This window comes from Hemibagrus wyckioides, linkage group LG06 (genome assembly GCF_019097595.1).
Source record: "Hemibagrus wyckioides isolate EC202008001 linkage group LG06, SWU_Hwy_1.0, whole genome shotgun sequence".
In the NCBI taxonomy this organism is placed as follows: domain Eukaryota; kingdom Metazoa; phylum Chordata; class Actinopteri; order Siluriformes; family Bagridae; genus Hemibagrus; species Hemibagrus wyckioides.
The window spans coordinates 12,474,071-12,492,490 of record NC_080715.1 but is presented as its reverse complement, the minus strand read 5'-3'; the positions used below and the strand labels follow the sequence as shown (position 1 = coordinate 12,492,490).

At 37.6% G+C, this 18,420-nt stretch overlaps 2 protein-coding genes across 3 annotated transcripts; one reads left to right on the top strand and one right to left on the bottom strand.

Annotated features, from left to right (window-relative positions):
• The first annotated feature begins 133 nt into the window (after nt 1–133).
• Nucleotides 134–3,191, top strand: LOC131353759 (spermine oxidase-like). Its single transcript, XM_058390820.1, has 3 exons — nt 134–2,044; nt 2,125–2,308; nt 2,922–3,191. The coding sequence occupies exons 1-3, from the start codon at nt 903–905 to the stop codon at nt 3,039–3,041; spliced, it is 1,446 nt and encodes a 481-aa protein (XP_058246803.1). The 5' UTR covers nt 134–902; the 3' UTR covers nt 3,042–3,191.
• A 2,273-nt stretch (nt 3,192–5,464) lies between these two features.
• On the bottom strand, nt 5,465–18,078 carry vil1 (villin 1). Of its 2 annotated transcripts, none has more exons than XM_058392661.1 (20): nt 17,156–18,078; nt 14,474–14,578; nt 14,311–14,385; nt 14,007–14,203; nt 13,107–13,215; nt 12,653–12,763; nt 12,282–12,484; nt 12,034–12,112; nt 9,944–10,042; nt 9,633–9,786; nt 9,431–9,531; nt 9,055–9,192; nt 8,772–8,930; nt 8,172–8,351; nt 7,799–7,944; nt 7,566–7,710; nt 7,142–7,330; nt 6,968–7,036; nt 6,734–6,877; nt 5,465–6,073 (listed from the first exon to the last, which is right to left on the bottom strand). In XM_058392661.1, exons 2-20 carry the CDS (start codon nt 14,552–14,554, stop codon nt 5,960–5,962), a joined length of 2,493 nt encoding a protein of 830 aa, XP_058248644.1. In that variant the 5' UTR covers nt 14,555–14,578; nt 17,156–18,078; the 3' UTR covers nt 5,465–5,959. The 2 variants fall into 2 exon arrangements, with proteins under 2 accessions (XP_058248644.1, XP_058248645.1); XM_058392662.1 differs by having other exon boundaries at nt 14,474–14,562.
• Nucleotides 18,079–18,420: the final 342 nt, after the last annotated feature.

Genomic DNA, 18,420 nt, shown 5'->3' with positions numbered 1-18,420 from the left:
TAGATTTTTTATTTTTGAATTATTAACCACCTACACTGCACTGAGAAATATATATATATATATATATATATATATATATCATAACTTAACCCAATCATTTTATTGCTTTCAGAGCAAGAGTGAATCATCTGTCATGTCTGAAGAAACTAGGATTGTGGTGATTGGTGCAGGATTTTCAGGTTTGGCTGCAGCTGCCACTTTGATCAAGGCTGGATTTCAGAATGTTTGCACTACTAAACCATTTACACAGAACGTTGTAGGTACAAGAAGGTCTGTGCGAGTAATAAAAAAAAAAACTGCTGATCTTCGGTGATTTACACACTCAGCAATCTTTACATTTAAACAGGGTTTACACAGAAAACTGCAAAAAATAAACAAACAAACAAACAAACAAACAAAAAAAAAACATCCTGTGTGCGGAGGGTCTTCAGGCTGAAACACCTTGTTGTTGAGAGAGATCACAGGAAGATGAATAAAGTGGTCTGAGCTGATATAAAGTATATTCTAACTCAAACAAACACCATTTACAACCACTGTGAACAGAAAAGCATCTCAGAACACATAACACATCAAACTTTATGGTGGATGAGCCACAACCTGCTTATTTGCAGCAAAAAACAATCTGTTAGGAACATAATCAGTGCTACATACATATATATGCAAACCAGTACAGCAGATGTTTTGACGTACATGGATCATGTTGACTTAAGGCGTGGTATAGTGTCACATGACCTTGCTACAGTCTACTATATGGCATAACAAAGGCAGGTTTCTCCCCTTGTGAAACCGGTATAAACTCAGCAGAAGAGCACAAAGGCTATTAAACTGGTGCAAAGACAACACCTTTACTGTTGAAGGAATCAACTAGATGTGAGTAGAATTTATAGTTTTCAATTATTATCATGTCCAAAGATGCCAAGATCGTGGTGATTGGTGCAGGATTTGCAGGTTTGGCTGCAGCAGCCACTTTGATCAAGGCTGGATTTCAGAATGTCAAGATCCTCGAAGCTAAAGAGCGGGTTGGAGGAAGAGTTTGCACTACTAAACCATTTACACAGAACATTATTGAACTTGGTGCAAACTGGATCCATGGACAGAAGGGAAATGACCTTTACAAACTAGCAAAAAAACATAATCTACTAGCTGAAAAAGCTTTGCGAGACAGTTCTGAGAGTTCTCAAGACTACTTTTTTAAAGAGGGTGGAAAACACTTGCCAGATGAACTTGCTGATGGGGTCACCTCTCTGTTTGAAAAGCTCACCTCCAAGGCATTTGACACAGTGTTGGCACGCAGGTATCGTGACCTTACTTTGGGAGATTACCTTGATGTGTCCTTTGCTGAATCAGCTTTAGCTAAGGCTAAAGATGGATCAAGAATTTTTGAATGGTGTAAAAGAAATGAATGCACAGATGAGGCTGTATCTTCTCTGTATGAAGTGTCTGCATCTCAGGAAAGTGAATACATCACACTGGATGGGGAATTTCTTAATAGCCTAGGTCCGAGGGGTTATCAAGCAATTTTAGATCTTCTTCTGAATGATCTACCTTCAGGAACTATTCTGAACAACACAGCAGTGAAAAACATCAAGTGGGACATGGACGAAGAAGAGGACCATGCTGTCCAAGTGATCTGTGAAAATGATCACATCTTTGATGCTGATCATGTGATTGTGACTGTATCTCTGGGGGTTTTAAAACAACACGCCAGAACCATGTTTGAACCTGCCTTACCAAAATCAAAGCTTGATGCTATTGACAAGCTTGGCTTTGGCACCGTGGACAAAATCTTCCTGTGTTTCAATGAAAGATTTTGGCCAGAAGACTGTGCAGGAATCCAACTTACATGGGACGAGGGACCTGAAGATAAGTCAGTCTATAGCAGTCACGAACAAGGAGATACCTGGAAAGAGACATGGTTTAAAAAGATTTCTGGCTTTGACGCTGTTGCCCGTCACCCTAAAGTACTCTGCGGCTGGATCACAGGCAGAGAGGCTCTTCATATGGAAACATTGCCGGACAGTGAGGTTGGAGACACCTGTGTGAGGTACAGTATGTGAAATTATCTTACAGAAATATGACTGTTGTTACTAGTATACTTATAAATAGTCATTTTGTTTCCCAAAGATTGCTCAGGTCCTTCACTGGCTGGCATGTTCCTGATGTGTCCAAAGTTCTGATCACAAAGTGGGGTCATGACTCCAATGTCTACGGCTCTTATACATTCATTCCCAAAGGAGTGAACGGCACGTCAAAGCAGAAAGCACTAGCAACACCTCTTCCTCCTCAGGCAAAAGCCTCAGACATTACGGTATCAAAATTTCTATTAGTACTGTTGCCATTAATACCTTTTATTTAATGCACTGTTATTTATTTCATCACTGTTTGAAATTTGAGCTTTGTATCCTAGAAGCAGTAACATGTTTAAAAAAAAAAAACTCATACAATGACAGGTTTCAGATTTTTTGCAGAGGTTTTGATACCAACTTACAGTCTGAGGCTGCACAAACGCTATATGGCCAAATGTATGTGGACATCTGATAAAGTTGGACTCCTTTTTACTGTTATCGCAGCCTCCACTCTTTTGACTAAGATTCTTGTAGCACTGCTGTGGCATCAATAAAGTTGAAAACATTTGAAAGGGGTTCTGCCTGAAAACTCCTGGAAATTTCTATTTTTAAAGAAACCACTATTGTAGGGTCCACCATGAAGCATTTAAGGTTTCCTCCAGAAGGACAAACTAAAGAGCTATTCTTCTGTTATCTATTTCTTACTGAAGTATCTGGCTCCTGTTGTCTTAAGGCATTGAATAGTATCATGCAACCTTGCTGCAGTATAATATACAGTAGAACGAAATGTTAACGTTAATGTTAATAGTCAACTCAGTGATCAGTGATCATGTGAAATTTGGTGTGTGTTTGAAGCCTCTGCAGGTGCTGTTTGCAGGTGAAGCCACTCATGAGAACTTCTACACCACCACCCATGGAGCCTACATGTCAGGGATCAGAGAAGCACAGAGACTCATTAAGCATTACTCTCATTAAGCCATTAAAGCATCTGTCCATAAAGAACATGATGTGTTTACTGCTTTTATTATTATTTTTCCCTGAATGTTGAACCATGAAAGATTAGAGTTTTGTCACGGTAACAATTTGAAGAATAATTATTAGTGCAGTATATATTTTGTAATTATATGAAATGAAAAATAAAGAAATGAAGTCTATTGGAGATGCTCATTTCTCCACTGGTTGTATTTATTTTCAAAGGTGCAATGAAAACATATAAGAAAAATCCTAGGCACCAGCAGAAAACTTTCTACAGAACGTGATCCTGTGTATGAGTCCAGTTACTAGAAAAAATTATACTGTATCTCACCAGATGGCGCTATTGTACAGTTCACTTTTACTTGTAATCTTTAAACTGAGGGCATGAAGCCTTTATTATGGCCACACATACATTAAAGCACAGTGGAATTTTCTTCACATATCCCAGCTGAGGAAGTTGGGGTCAGAGCGCAGGGGCAGCTATGATACAGCAGCCCTGGAGCAGAGAGGGTTAAGGGCCTTGCTCAATTGCCCAGCAGAGGAGTTTGGTGGCTTGAACCCCAATCCTCCGATGAACAACCCAAAGCCTTAACCCACCACTGCCCCACTGTTTTTAGTTAACAGCAAGATTCACAATACGTAAGATCATTCAACTATTTTCATGAAAAACACAAAATAAAAAGTCAATAAGACGGGAAATCACATTAAGCATTAATCCAGTTAGTTGAACACTTAAATACAGCCTTAATGATCATGACTTAGGTAGGCTCTTACTGTCTATGAACTCTGTGTACATTTGTTTGCATGTGTTATTTAATTTACAAGTATAACAAAACTAGGTACAAAAGAGCATGTAACGATCCTGTGTGGGGTCCTTTAATGACTGCTGTATGTTATTAACAAATAAAACAATACAGACCGTCAGGATTATATAGTTATACACCAGATGCAAACACATTCATTTGTGTGTTCAAATAAACGTATTTGGTTCAGATGGTGTCAAGCGTGTGTGGCGGCAACCAGGTGAGGAGTACAAAGACAAGTGTGTCTTGCCTACAGTCAAGCATGGTGGTGGGAGTGTCATGGTCTGGGCCTGCATGAGTGCTGCCAGCACTGGGGAGCTACAGTTCACTGAGGGAACCATGAATGCCAACATGTACTGTGACATACTGAAGCAGAGCATGATCCTCCCTTTGGAGACTGGGCCACAGGGCAGTATTCCAACATGATAACGACCCCAAACACACCTCCAAGATGACCACTGCCTTGCTAAAGAAGCTGAGGGTAAAGGTGATGGACTGACCAAGCATGTCTGCAGACCTAAACCCTATTGAGCATCTATGGGGCATCCTCAAACGGAAGGTGGGGGAGCGCAAGGTCTCTAACATCCACCAGCTCTGTGATATCATCATGGAGGAGTGAAAGAGGACTCCGGTGGCAACCTGTGAAGCTCTGGTGAACTCCATGCCCAAGAGGGTTAAGGCAGTGCTGGAAAATAATGGTGGCCACACTTTTGTGAGGGTTAAGGCAGTGCTGGAAAATAATGGTGGCCACACAAAATATTGACAATTTGGGCCCAATTCGAACATTTCCACTTAGGGGTGTACTCACTTTTGTTGCCAATGGTTTAGTTTAGTTTAGTTTAGGGTGTGTTGAGTTATTTTGAGGGGACAGCAAATTTACACTGTTATACAGGCTGTACACTCACTACTTTACATTGTAGCAGAGTGTCATTTCTTCAGTGTTGTCACATGAAAAGATATAAGAAAATATTTACAAAAATGTGAGGGGTGTACTCACACACACACATAATTTATATTGTTCGTTACTTATTGCACTACCTCAACCTGTCATCCGCTGCTATAGTTATATTTATGTTTATTTCTATTTGCACTACCTCAACCGCTGCTGTGTATTTTTGCACAATATTTTTGCACAATACTTTTCTTACATCATTTCACTTTATCTTATTTTATTTCACTTACATTCCAGTACACATGTTCTTTTCTTTTTTTTCGGCGCTAAGTGTCCTGTGTTTTTTGTGTTGTCTTTCTTGTATTTATTGTCTTTTGCACTGTCTTGTCTATGCTCTGTTTGCACCTAGCTGCACACTGTGCACTTCACGTGGTTAAGACAAACTTCTGTCCTAGCTCTGTGGTGGTGTTTTTATGGTGAACTTTGTTGTTGTATGTTTATGTAGCACCAGGTCCTGGAGAAACGTTGTTTCATTTCACTATGTACTGCGTCAGCTATATGTGGTTGAAATGACAATAAAGCTTTAATCTTTTGTATACTGTAATATGAGGGTGTGTAACTATCGAAGAAGTGATATCAAGTGCAACCTATGAATGCGTGCTTGTGATATAACAAACAAAAAAAAAAAACACAGTACGCTATAATTAATCACATAAAAATGATTTGTATTACCATTATAGTAGTATTTTTACCTGGCAGTTGTGTGGGAAAATATTGATATCCTTTAGTGTATATTAAACATTTATTTAGCATAACAATCATTACAATGATATGACATAGGTCCTTGAAATATGTAAGGGACTGAAATGAAAATGCAGATTCATCATATATTTCAGCATAAATTCATGAATGTAAGAAAGACAGTGCTGTGAAAAAGCTGCCTATCAACCAAATAGTTTTTCTTAAATAGTTCATTCAATTACTAGCCGTTACTTATGTATCTTGTTAAACAATCTATATAAAAGTCAGACTAGTCAAATAACTTTATTAGTTTCAAATTTGTGCTTAAGTTACTTAATTTTCTATATGATACTTAAAATAAAATGTATGTAAACAAACAGATTTATAATTTCACAAAAGGGGCAGTCAGGCACACTGTTATGTGATGTCAGTGCCCTGGCAATTAGACATTCATACTGATAAAGGATTCCTGGTTGTCTCTCTTAAAACAGGCCCTTCTCTTTTTTCAGGTTCTTTTGTTTCCACAAGGGCATGCAGTAGAAATCCATCCGTGCAACACCCAAGACTAAAGCGAAGTCGTCTTCAGAGAGATATTCCTGAGGACAGAGACAAAGTGGGATGCAATCTCATGGTCAGAAGGGTAATTATTTTTATTTCACACTGCAGTTAAATTCTCAAATCTGATGGGTTCAGTGTTTATTCATTTTCTGTAACAGAAGCTCTCACAGTAGCACCGCTTACTAGGTAACTTACAGGTTGTGCTCATTTTAATACGTTATTGTTCCCATCATAATAACTAATTCACAGGGACTTATATGGCAGATGTGCCACATAAACTAAGGCTAATATTAAAAAGATTTATTTGTTCAGTTTATTGGTAACATTACTAGCGCTGTTTATTTGATTAATTATGGAGAAATTCGGAGTTAAAATGACTGTTTATTGTTGCTATAACGTAAGTCATAAAATAAGTAAATGTATGTTTTGTTGGGCATCAAGAAAGAAATATTGAAATAAAGAATTTTAGACATACTGGTCTAGTCAAAACTTGTGACAGTGTGACAGCACCCCTTCAATATTTATTTATTTATTTATTTATTTATTTATTTATTTATTTATTTATTTATTTATTTAATTAATGGTTATTTGTTTATAACAGCAGGTCCTGTTGTTTTTTATGACTCACATAAAGCATAAAGGTTATGACTAATTATGCAGTAGGATTTTATTCAGTTATGGGTATTTCTTGCAAATACCTCTCTTCTGGAAGGGTCGACACCTTCAGGCAGTTCCTCTACTAGGCAGTTCACCAGCTTTGCCGCTGGATATTGTGGCAGTGTTGTGGGGGACAGGGGGACCTTTCCGGAATTCACTGAGTTGGTGTGAGAGTTGGTCAGGTCCTAAAATTACAACACACAGTTTAGTTTCTGATGGTTACCAGAGGCAAGTTTTGGACAAGTTTAATAAAGAAAAAACACATGATAACCCACCACTGTAATCTTAATAACATCGGTTGCATCTCCAAGCTCAGACTTCAGTTCCTCATAGGACTTTCCACCCTGAGAAAATAGAGCAACTTTCAGTTTGAGATGATTACTCAACTCAATCATGTTCAACTTATAAATCATCTTAGCAAGTGTTAAACAATATTCAAAGGTGCATACGCTCCACATGTGAGGGTCCCAGGCAAGGAACCAGCCAGTGAAGGTCGGTGGCTCAAACCCCTGCTTGACCACTAGGATTGGTGTGTCAGGGTCACGTCCAGCAGGATGGCTTTTCAGGTACTCTTGTGCTGTAACTACAGCATCCGTCTTCTCTTTTTCATTTGCTCCTTTACCAATCCACAAGAATATCTGATCAATGGAGAAGAGCTTTCAGTTACAACCTGATGACACAAGTTTTATCACAACCCTATCATATTTCAGCTATTTTTGGTTAATGCACAAAACTAAAATGTATACAAACATGCACACAAATACAAGTTTTTAAGTACAGGATTTTTACAAAAATAATTTTCTTCAAAGACCAAATACTCATACTCCTGACCTTTGAATGAAAAAGGCTTTTATCAATGAAAGGACCACTTACCTCATCCCAAGAATCTAGCAACATGATGTCATCCTCATCCAAATCAGTCTGGTTGAAGTTTGTAATCTCAGTTGCAACGAATGTGCCAGTCTGATTGGAGCATTCAAAGAGGCGGGGAGTGATCTGATTGGTTTCATCCTGCAGTCTAGTCATGAGAACAGAAAACAGAGCTTAATTAAAATGTCAGATATTAGGAATATCTGCCGATATTTGACTATTTTATATCATTTTACCTCTTGCCACTGGCATACTGGGATTTTCCGCCAAGGTTCAGCCAGAAATCAGCAGGTTCCTGACCCTCTGCTATGACATGCTTTTCTCTCTTGGAAATGATGTCAGCCAGAGATTTAGCCATCTCTCTTTCATCCCCACTACAGCCCTACAGGAAATGAGCGTCATATGATTATACTTAGAGCTTATTATGAAGTCATCTTTGATAACTGTTTTGGTTCATGGTGAATCAGAACCCTAAAACACCCTGTAAGAGACAGCAGTTCATCGCAGCCACTGAACATACCTTCTTACACACTCATTTACACTTAGGATCAATTGGGTGTTGGAGCTAAGAATCAAGTCGTATTTAAGACAAAGTTGGCATCGACACACCTTTCCATACCACAGGTAGCAACAGTTGGGGGTGCTGAGCACAAACACGTCATTGGAGTTGAGTGAAGAAGAGCGAGCAGCAACCTCGACTGCACGTGTGTTGAACTCATTTGAGCCATGAATGTGGAACAGTCTTGGTCCTGATGGACCAGAAGAAGAGCCATCTTTACCACTGCCTTCCTATGAATCAACAGAACATAGGATACAATTAAAACTACAGTATATACAGTCTAAAAATTGGGAAATTGGATAAGAAAACACTAGCTTGAAGGCTATGACGATTTTGATTTTCTCACGTGTGTTGTTTAATCAGTATTAATGTATAAGGAAACATTCAAAACAATCAATTAAATAACTCTATAATAAAATCCCAGCAAACATTATATTACCTGTTAGTAATCAATTTTTATTTGCCGGAGGGATTTGAGGGATTTATGGCCAGTTCAAGTAAAAACATAAATGGCTTCAAACAAACAAAATGTAAAAACTATGTATCAAATGTAGTTGTTTATTCGGATTTCCTCTCAATCACATCAGAGGAGGTGCTAAGACAAAATGAGTCACTGTGGTATTGAAACCTCCCAAAAGGCTTATACCCACTTCATAAATCACCATCTTGCCCTTGAAAATAGCCATGAGGTGCATGGGCTCCTTCCCCATAGGCACTCGAACTTGCACTGGTTCCCCATTATACTTCTGGTCCAGAATGACTGCTTGATATGCAGATGCTGTCAGTTCTGCCGTGCTTGCATGGCGACCCTGAAACAATCCAATACAAGTACAGTCTGTAAATGACTTGCACAAATATGACTGACTATTGAATTTCAAAAATAATATAACGGATATTGCACTGTGACAGGTATGGGGTAACATATACACATACTTGCCACATGTACAGAATGTAGTACATTTTGTTGTTGACTTCATATTTATAGAGGATGAGGTAGCAGTCACCACCATAGAAGTGCCCCAGCCACTTTCTCTCCACAGGTGCAAGTTCATTGTCCTCTATTCTCCATACCTGAAAGACAAAAAGGACTTGATTACTACTTGTATAAACTGCTTCTAGACTGATTTCACAATAGTGCTTAACACACATCCACTTCCCCTTTTGTTAATGTCACATGACACTTATGTAATAATGAGTATGATGACACTTCCTGTGATACATTCAAATCAGAGTTTATAAATGTAAGCTACTTTTAAGCTACTCAACTTTTATCAAAATCTAGAGTTATATTTTTTCAGTGGTTACTAACCTCAGCTTCACCGGACCCATCATCCACCATTTTCTGCTGAGCTGCTAGATCGGGTCTGGCATGCATTGATGTGGCATCAAACTTTACCTGTTCAACTTTGGCTACAGAGAAAAATAATTATAAAGATTATATAGAATTTTTTGGTGAGATTTGTGCACTAGATATTATTTTCTGCTCAATATCTAAGCTGTGTTTTTCTTACCAATTTTGCCCACAGTATGTGTTGTGCCCATTCCAGTAGTTTGGCCCTTCACTGTCCATTTCTGGAAGAGTTGCTTGAACACTGAGGACTCTGAGCCATCGTTTACTGTCTCCACATACGTGGATGGAGGATAACCTTTGGCCTTTTTGTATGCCTGAATATATGGAAATAAAAAAATGTTGTATATGTCTTAGCATAGTATGGGATTGTATTTAAGTGGTCTATGGAAAATCATTTTAAAAATAAAATTTGCAAACTCACTACAGTATGTGAGTCAGTAATTTAGATGTTAAGGGCATGATGTCTCTCACCTCAGCTTTCTCTAGTGATTCTGACCTCTCCTTTTTGGATGACTTCCGGCCCTTCCAGATAAAGATACGTATTCCACCCTGATCCAGCAAATAACAGTCCTGTCAAAGAGATAGTATGTAGTATGTAAGTTCAGTAATCAAGGACATTGTTTATACCTTTTGATATTGTCGTGGGTGGGTAATGCTTATCTTTTATTCAGTCAACCATATGGATCTCCTGTGATATTTTGCAACATTTATGGTGTGAACCATTACAAGGAAACACAAGTACATCTCTAAGTGCTTAATGTGAATGTGCTTATTCCTTTAACCTAGTTTTGCTTCCCTGTCTCGCTTCTTAATTTGTTACTCTTTCTCACTGATGCCCACTAGTTCGTTTTTAACTTTGACTTTATCTACCACAGCACTGCTTCGAAGAAGAAGTACGTTTGTTTCAATTCCTTTCTGCTGAGACTTATCTTGTGAGACCATCTATCTTTTGTAACTTTACAATGATACTATCATTGATTGAGGTAGGGCTCTTATCAATCTCCTCATTACTTTATGGCCCTTGGAACCCTCGAAAATGCATGTACATATTCACAGGGTTTGACTTTTATGCAGCGTTAGAGGCATTTATATCAGAGTGGCCTTTGCACAGGGTTGTTCCCTCCCCCTGAGCTGGTGAAGTACAGTGAAAAAACACACAGCTATAATCTGATCAAGTAGTTTCTCTTCAATATGTTTGTACACCTACTACTACATTGTGAAATGAAACACACAGGGTCCTGACAAATTGTTTCACATCTTCCGTTGTATGAGAAATACTAGAACAACATTTTCGAAATCTTAAACCTATTGTGCAATTGGATACTGGGCTCTATTTTTATGCTCTTTGTGCAAGTACAGGCCATAATCTGGCAATGATGGTAAAACAAGGGGTAGGGTTAAAATGAATACAACATAAAGAGGTGTGGGAAGTGTTACTGAGATATCCAATCACATCAGCTGCTTACAATTCCCTAAAATGTTAATTTGCTGTTTTTTTTTTTTAAATTTTGATTTCACTATGATATTTTTATATACAAACACGTAGCTGATAACAATAAATGTGTTGCCTGTTTTTCTGCCATTTTGTTGGTGCTCACAAACCCTTATACTGTACATGTTTTTATTTGCAACGTGTATTTATTAATTCCTCAAATCTATAATGGTCCTACACTTGTATAATCTGGGTTTTAATTAGTTAATGAATGCTATTCTACCATCAGTGTTTCAACTTCAGGAGTTATGTTATGTAATGTTATATTACGTAAGCTGATCTGATATTTTATGTCGAACAATCCAGTCAATTGTATTTAATACCCTATTGACCTAGTGAAACACAATCAGATTGTCACAAAAGATACAAACAATGTTCTCTCTGAACTGAATAAAATACCATTTTGCCTTTGTATCTGCCTTAAGAGGGCCAGAGTGAGCTGGCAAATCCTGCTGCTCCAGCATATTTTCTGTTATGCAATTTATTGTTTTGCCCCAGTCATGTCAGTGCAGGTGCTCGGAAAATAGGACAGATCCCCAGCAAAGTAACAATATGACATTGCCATATACTATTATGTTTTACTTCCTGTACCCTCACAAAAAACGAGGGCGTCAAGAATGTATGCATGGAGTGGGTTATAGAATAATGTCTACAATATTATTAAATATTAATATCCTGTGAAAGACAACATTATTATCAAGTCCAGATGACAGACACTTTTACATATATTGCATTTTGTATATATTTAATTAAGTAAGTAAGTAATTAATTAAGTAATTAATTAATTAATTTATTTATTTATTTATTACATATCTCGTGTTACATATCACTGACAAGGCATTTCAATGTACACGTGCCTTGAAATATTATGCAAATAGCAAATAAACTGCTCTCTCCTTCTCTCTCAGTTAGAGACATATTCTGTCAAATTCATACCATACATGGACATAAACACTACCACTGTCTCAGTTTGAGATGAATTCTTTCCATGCCATATATCACCTTTAAAACTCTTTAAAAACCATTAACACTTTTACACATTTCTGTTAGGTGAAGATTCATTTCTTACCTCTGGATTTAGCAGGTCTTGCGTTAGTGGTTTCATGGCCACTTCCTGTACTACTAAACTGCCTTCAGCATCTGAAATACTGACCATCAGAAACAGACATTTAAGTCTTTATTAACCACTGACATTAATGAGTGATTGGTCTGGAATTAGGAATAATAACTATGTAGTAGTGTACTCAGTGGACCTTTACATAGGATAATTTTTAAAAATCGATTTTTTAATGTAAAGTGCTGTTTTAATAAACTTACTGAAATAGTTTGATGCTGGACTTAATTTTCTCATCCACCACCTCATCTGGAATGGCTTCTTTAATGTTCCTTTTTTCACCCAAAACCTGTTTCATCAGTTTCATGGCCTCCTCAGAAGCATCCTCGTTATCTCCTTCCACCACTGTCACCTGAGCTCGACCCCCTCTTTCTCGGTCACGAATATCTTTCGCCAAATTCATACCCTACATGGACATGAACATTTAATTCACTAGCACTGTGACACCAGAGATTGAACATTGTCTTTACTTGACTTGAGTTCTTCCTATTCTTTCTGTTTCTACTGTTTAAATCCAACATATATAGCCAACACATATTGTTTATTACTTGCTGAATTAATAGTGGTTGTTTACCCTTAGCCTCTCCATCCGATTGCTTTTCGGGCCATTCCATTGGATAATGATGTTCCCCATGTCCAACAGGAACACATCGCCTTTGTTAAAGCTATTCCAGCTCATATCCACCTGAACACAGAGCAAAACAGGTTTACACATTACGTCCTCCATTTTCATTTTAATTGAATATGTTAGATGACAATTGCTGGATCAAATAGAGGATTAAATATAATTATGTGTATATCTTTAATAGTCATTCATCACTGAGCTGTTTCCTTTATTTTCAAATATTCTTCTTTCTGGCCTGTTCTTCTTTATGTATGTAAATAAGTGAAAACAGTGTTAAATAAAAGCCATATGTGAATCATCAAGACATTTTGATTAATTGTAGTATGAACTTAGGTCTACTCATTTGGCGACATGCCCTGTGAACTTTTGACTTCCTGTTTTTAGATCTTAGAACTTATCTCACCTCCCCTGCAACCACATTCTTTTTGCCTTTGACATGAAGCAGTCTGCGAACATTGTACGTGTTGGTTTCTACTTGCTTCATCCCCGATGCTACTCCACCCTTCTTATAACTGTAGGAAAGAAGATAAAGTATCTTAATGTGTTTGTTTTATGTTTTACATAATCATTTTGAAGCTTAACATTTTCTGTCACAGTGATCTAAAAGCAGAATTCATGGCTCGGAAATGAGAACTCCCTGAACTGTCATCTGGTGCGAGTGTTCATCATGATATATACTATATATAGCTGTGTTTTTGAAACCCCAATGGTCATACTTCTGGATCTTACTTGTGACTGTTTTCAGTGGGATGATTTACAACTTCTCTTTTTCTCAACCCACCTTTTTCTAAATTCAGGGCATATAAAACATATCAGTTTCTCTTTGTGACTGAAGAACAATAAATTGAATCTGAGAATTTACAGAATAGAACCGAGGGACTGCTGGTTATTTCAGTCACCGGCAACAGTCAGCCCAGTTCCACCAACTGCAATTCATCAGCTGCAATCTGCATGAATCTTCACAAATCTTCATCTTTTTAGTATCTGAAGAATGTAACTTTCTCTACTATTCTATCTAATACGAATTCTTGAATGCCTTGAATTCTCATTTTCATTTTCAGATTGGATCACTCTACTTTTCAGTGTGCCTACAGCATGTCCTTGCATTTTAGACATCTAAGGTTTCTTCATTAAACTATTTAAATGTCTAAACATTTGCATTAGACTTTGAAGTTATAAATCCCTACAGATTCTTTTTATTGGTGCATCCTGCTTTTTCAAGTCATTAAGTACAATAGCACCTATCCAGTGGCTAAATATAAATGTAAATACATCAATCAGTCTAATCAATGAAAAGCCTTACATAATGCCTTGTTTGAAATAGCCTTGGAAGGTAGGGCTCTCATAGCCCTGGGTCTCCCGATGTTGCACTGCAATGCCCCCCAGGTGCTCATCCATCATGGTAGCATAAATGGCCGCAGCCCCCTGCTCATCCACGGAGGTCGCCTTGCCCAGCCAGTAGTGAATATCATAGGTGAAGGTGCTGCTGGTCTTTTGAGTCTGATTAAAGACATGGCACAGTCAGGATTTGACATTCTCACTGGATTTGCACTGCTTTTGTTTAATCATGTTTATTACTTGACTGATATCTTGCAGTAAATACATACATGTAGTATTAAGTAGCTGTCTCCCTCATAAAACTGTCCATATGTTTTAGGTGGGCAAGGCACTAGTTCCATTTTCTGTGCATGACAAAACAGAGATCTTGTAAGTGATGTGTTAAAGTGACAAAAAACTTTTTTGTAATGACTAAGCAGTATGAAGCCTCACCTCCACTCTCCATATCTGCAGACCTGGTGTAGTTTTATTGAGGACCTTTTTAACTTCGCTCTTTACTTGGACTTGTGCCATGATGCCAGCTGCAGGATCAGGGACCTGAGATAGGATGAGAGAAATGCATTACACTGATAAGAACTCTTTTTTAGGAATTGAATGTTCAAGAACATGAGTGGAAATACTAGTATTCCAGGCTAAAGTTTTACTCTAGCAGTTTTTAATTGCTTGGATGTAAGGCCTTTCTCATTCCTCACAGTGATGATCCTGCTTCCACTGATCGTAAAAATGAACTCAGAGAGAGTCAAATAATAAGTACATTTAATTTGACAGTGATTAAGTCATTTTTTTTAACAATAGCATTTCTGTCCATAACTGTTTGTATTGTTTGGAGGTCATGATATTAATACTGATTTGTTTTTATTTATATACCATTTGTACAATAGCTATGTAGTTTTAGATCCCTAATGTCTTTTTGACGTTATATGGTGGGATTCTAAATCATTATGGTACACAGGTGTAGAAGAGTAACAGCAAACAATACCGAGTGTGTTGAAATGAGGTTAAGTATAAGCATATTGTGACTTAAGATGAGCACAGGAGATTACAGCACCAGTTCTAGGGAACAAATCTACAGTATGCAGCTGAGATTATCTGTAGAATCAAGGGTTAATCTTGGTATTCAGTTTCTGGGAAGGTCCAGTATTTATGGTCTCTATGTGGGATGATGACCAAGAGTGCAGCATCTTAAAGTAGAAGTGAAACATTCGCTGTAATCTTTAGTATTACTCTGTTCTTGAAATGTCTTTGCCATGTGTAATTTTATTAAGCTTGTTTCCATATCACAGCACAGTTAGTACTTTATGAGTCAGGCAAAAATGCGCTACTGGTCCGAGTGTGGAAATAACCTTTTAACTTCCACATTTAGGCCACATTTGCACCTGTTTTAATGTAATTATGATAGATGTAAATGATGAAAAAAGGTGTGTTTATATAATCATAATTGTATAATGATAAATATAAAAATAATACACATGTAAGTAAAGTTTTTCAAATTTGGCACACACACACAAAAAAAAAAACCCCACACACAAGGAGGAAGTTGCAGTATGTGAACATCTTTCACAGGAAGTGAAGTTGATGATAAACTGAAAGTTGTAAAGTGTTACTGCTGTGTTTGTTTAGTGTGTCCCTTTTGTGTGCACACACTACCCAGCTGTTTCAATATGTTGTGTGTCATATATTTAGTAATAGATAATTTAATAGTGCCTACACTGCATCTCTTGTTTATTCTCACATTAGCTTACACTGCCCTCAGGCCTCAAAACCACAAGCAAAGCCCAACTTGTTCTCTAAATGGTGTGTCACACTTTGTTCGTGGAATGACTGTGACAGCACAGCATTAGTCAGAAGCTCACAAGAGACAGCTGTCCAGTACTGTCTTGGACATATCTGACCTCCAGGTTTTAAAGTTTAAATGTTGGCATCATCTAGCTATGTTGTATTTTATGAGATTATATATTCCAAAATCTGATCTAAAATTCAAGCATAAGGATTTTGCTAATTTAGACCTACTGCTTATTCGCTGATAAAGTGTGACAGCTTTTTAGTCAAACTACACTAAACAATCACTGATTCCATTCATGTTTTAGAGAATGTCACATTTTGGTGTCACAAATTACAGCTAAACTCTAGGAGTACGGTCAAAATGTAATATATTCCATCTTGCGTAACACAAGAACAATGCCATCAAGTTCAGTTTTAGGATTCTGATAACCTTTATGGTTTAATTACTCTTCCCACTATATACTACCCTGGCTGCAGTGACTCATTAGTAGGCTGATCTTCTTAAAGTAGCATTGGAAGCCTCTCTCTAATGAGGGAGGGACCAAGCTGCTGAAGTAATGATCGATGAAATGCTTGACTTCTACATTTTGTGTAATATTTCACATACACAGTTAAACAGTATTTGTATACTTCTGTCAGGTTACTACGTTTGCCAGTGGATGCGATCTGGTCTGGTTGCTACCTAGATGTCCTTCCGCCGCCTCCATCTTGTCATTCAATCATTCTCACCTGGACTTTAAATAAGCGTTAAATTCCAGTTCTTCCTAAATACACATCATTAGTTTATGTTGAAAGCCCAAATGTACAAGAGTTATGTATTAGCTCTTTAAGATATAGCCCAGCTAATTTTTTTAAAGCTAATTGTTGTCCATTTGCTATGTTAGACTCTGTAACACTACAGCATAGCCGCACCCTTAACAAATGGTGTTCAAAAGCTGTGAGTGCTGACAGCGGTATTGTTTTTTATTCGACACCATATCAAAACGGAGACTAATATAACAGTTTCAGCACCACATATAAGCACCACATAGATAATGATCGTCATTTTATGATTGCAATATTGAGTTAGTGCTGATGTGACCTTTTGTAGCCTTAAACAAAATGGAAATAACTTCTAAAGTCTTCTTCAGTTTTCCTGAACAAACACCTGAAACCACATGCAGGATAGCTATTCCAATATTCTAGGGTGCATTCCCATCAGCACATCCGATACTTATGTAATCATGCATGTATCTCTAGATGTGAGTGATCATTAAGCTAACTAGAAACTATTAGAAATATGTTGTTTGGAGAGCACCACAGAAGTGGACTCACCTGCAGAGAGACACTTACCTAGAAAGAGAGAGGCAAAAGAGAAGTGCTACAGGATTGAGCAGATGGTTTCGGAGTGGCTGTAATGCTTACTCCCTACTTTACAGCCCCTGCACTTTGCCTCTCGGCCTGGCTGTCTTTTTCCAACCACTCAGGGTGATGCTTGCCTTTTATGGTTAGTGTACGGGATCTGCATACAGGTGTGTGTGTATTGTGTGTGTGTGTGTTTATTGACAGCTAGGAGCCTCATAGCCTCTACAGTAATTGCAATTAGCAATAAAGCCAAAAGGCCTTTGTTTTTTCATTTTTATTCTTTAAATAAATGTTTGTTCAGATCCAGGATTGGATCTTCGTAGGCAGTTAATAATATGGGTTGAATCAGTCATTTCTGAAGAAATTTTGGATAAGATGCCTTGAAGCACCAGTTATGTCTTTCTTTCAAGGTGTAAAAGGCTTACATACTTACAGTTACCAACCTGAGGCCCAACCATGAAGGCAAGGAAAAAAACCCAAACCAAACCAAACAAACAAAAAAATCCCAGAAAAGCTTTGTGCTTAAATCTTGAATGGAATGCAGGAATGTTTATCCCTTCCCCTACTGTACACTTCCTGAACTTCATTCAAAGTTTCAAGCTATGATTAGTATTTGCAGAATTTCTGATTAGCAAACTATAGTGCATTGGAATACATATTATGTTTATGTAGGTATTACAACCTGATTAACACTATTCTAATTATTCTATATTTAAGTATGTGATCACATACACAAATGCACTCAAATGCTAGGTCAAGTCTGCAGTTAGTGATATATCAGAGTTCTTACGCTTCCTCTGCAAAGTCTGTAGAATTACAAGGCTTGCTTAGACCAGTTTAAGATACACTAACTTACTAATTTTAGTCATTTATATCACCATGCCATTGCCTGATTTGCCTCAGGAATTAAGTCAGGAATAACTCACCCCAGTTTTATATATTTCTTTCTTTCTTTCTTTCTTTCTTTCTTTCTTTCTTTCTTCAGAATTTTATGTATGGTTCAGGCTTCAGTTGGGAAAACAGTTTGTTTAAAATGGTCTGGTTGTGTATCTGTGAGATGTGCAGTGTGTTTGCTTCAGCTTTTGTTCTGCCTAACTCATGCAGCAACCTGAACATGACAACACTAGATCCCTTGTGAATGACATTGTTTATGAGAGGTGCTTCGGAAAACATAGAGAGAGTATATTTTCTGATTTATAACATGCAAGTTATCCAGCAACCTCTGAACTTACCAATGCACACATACACACCCA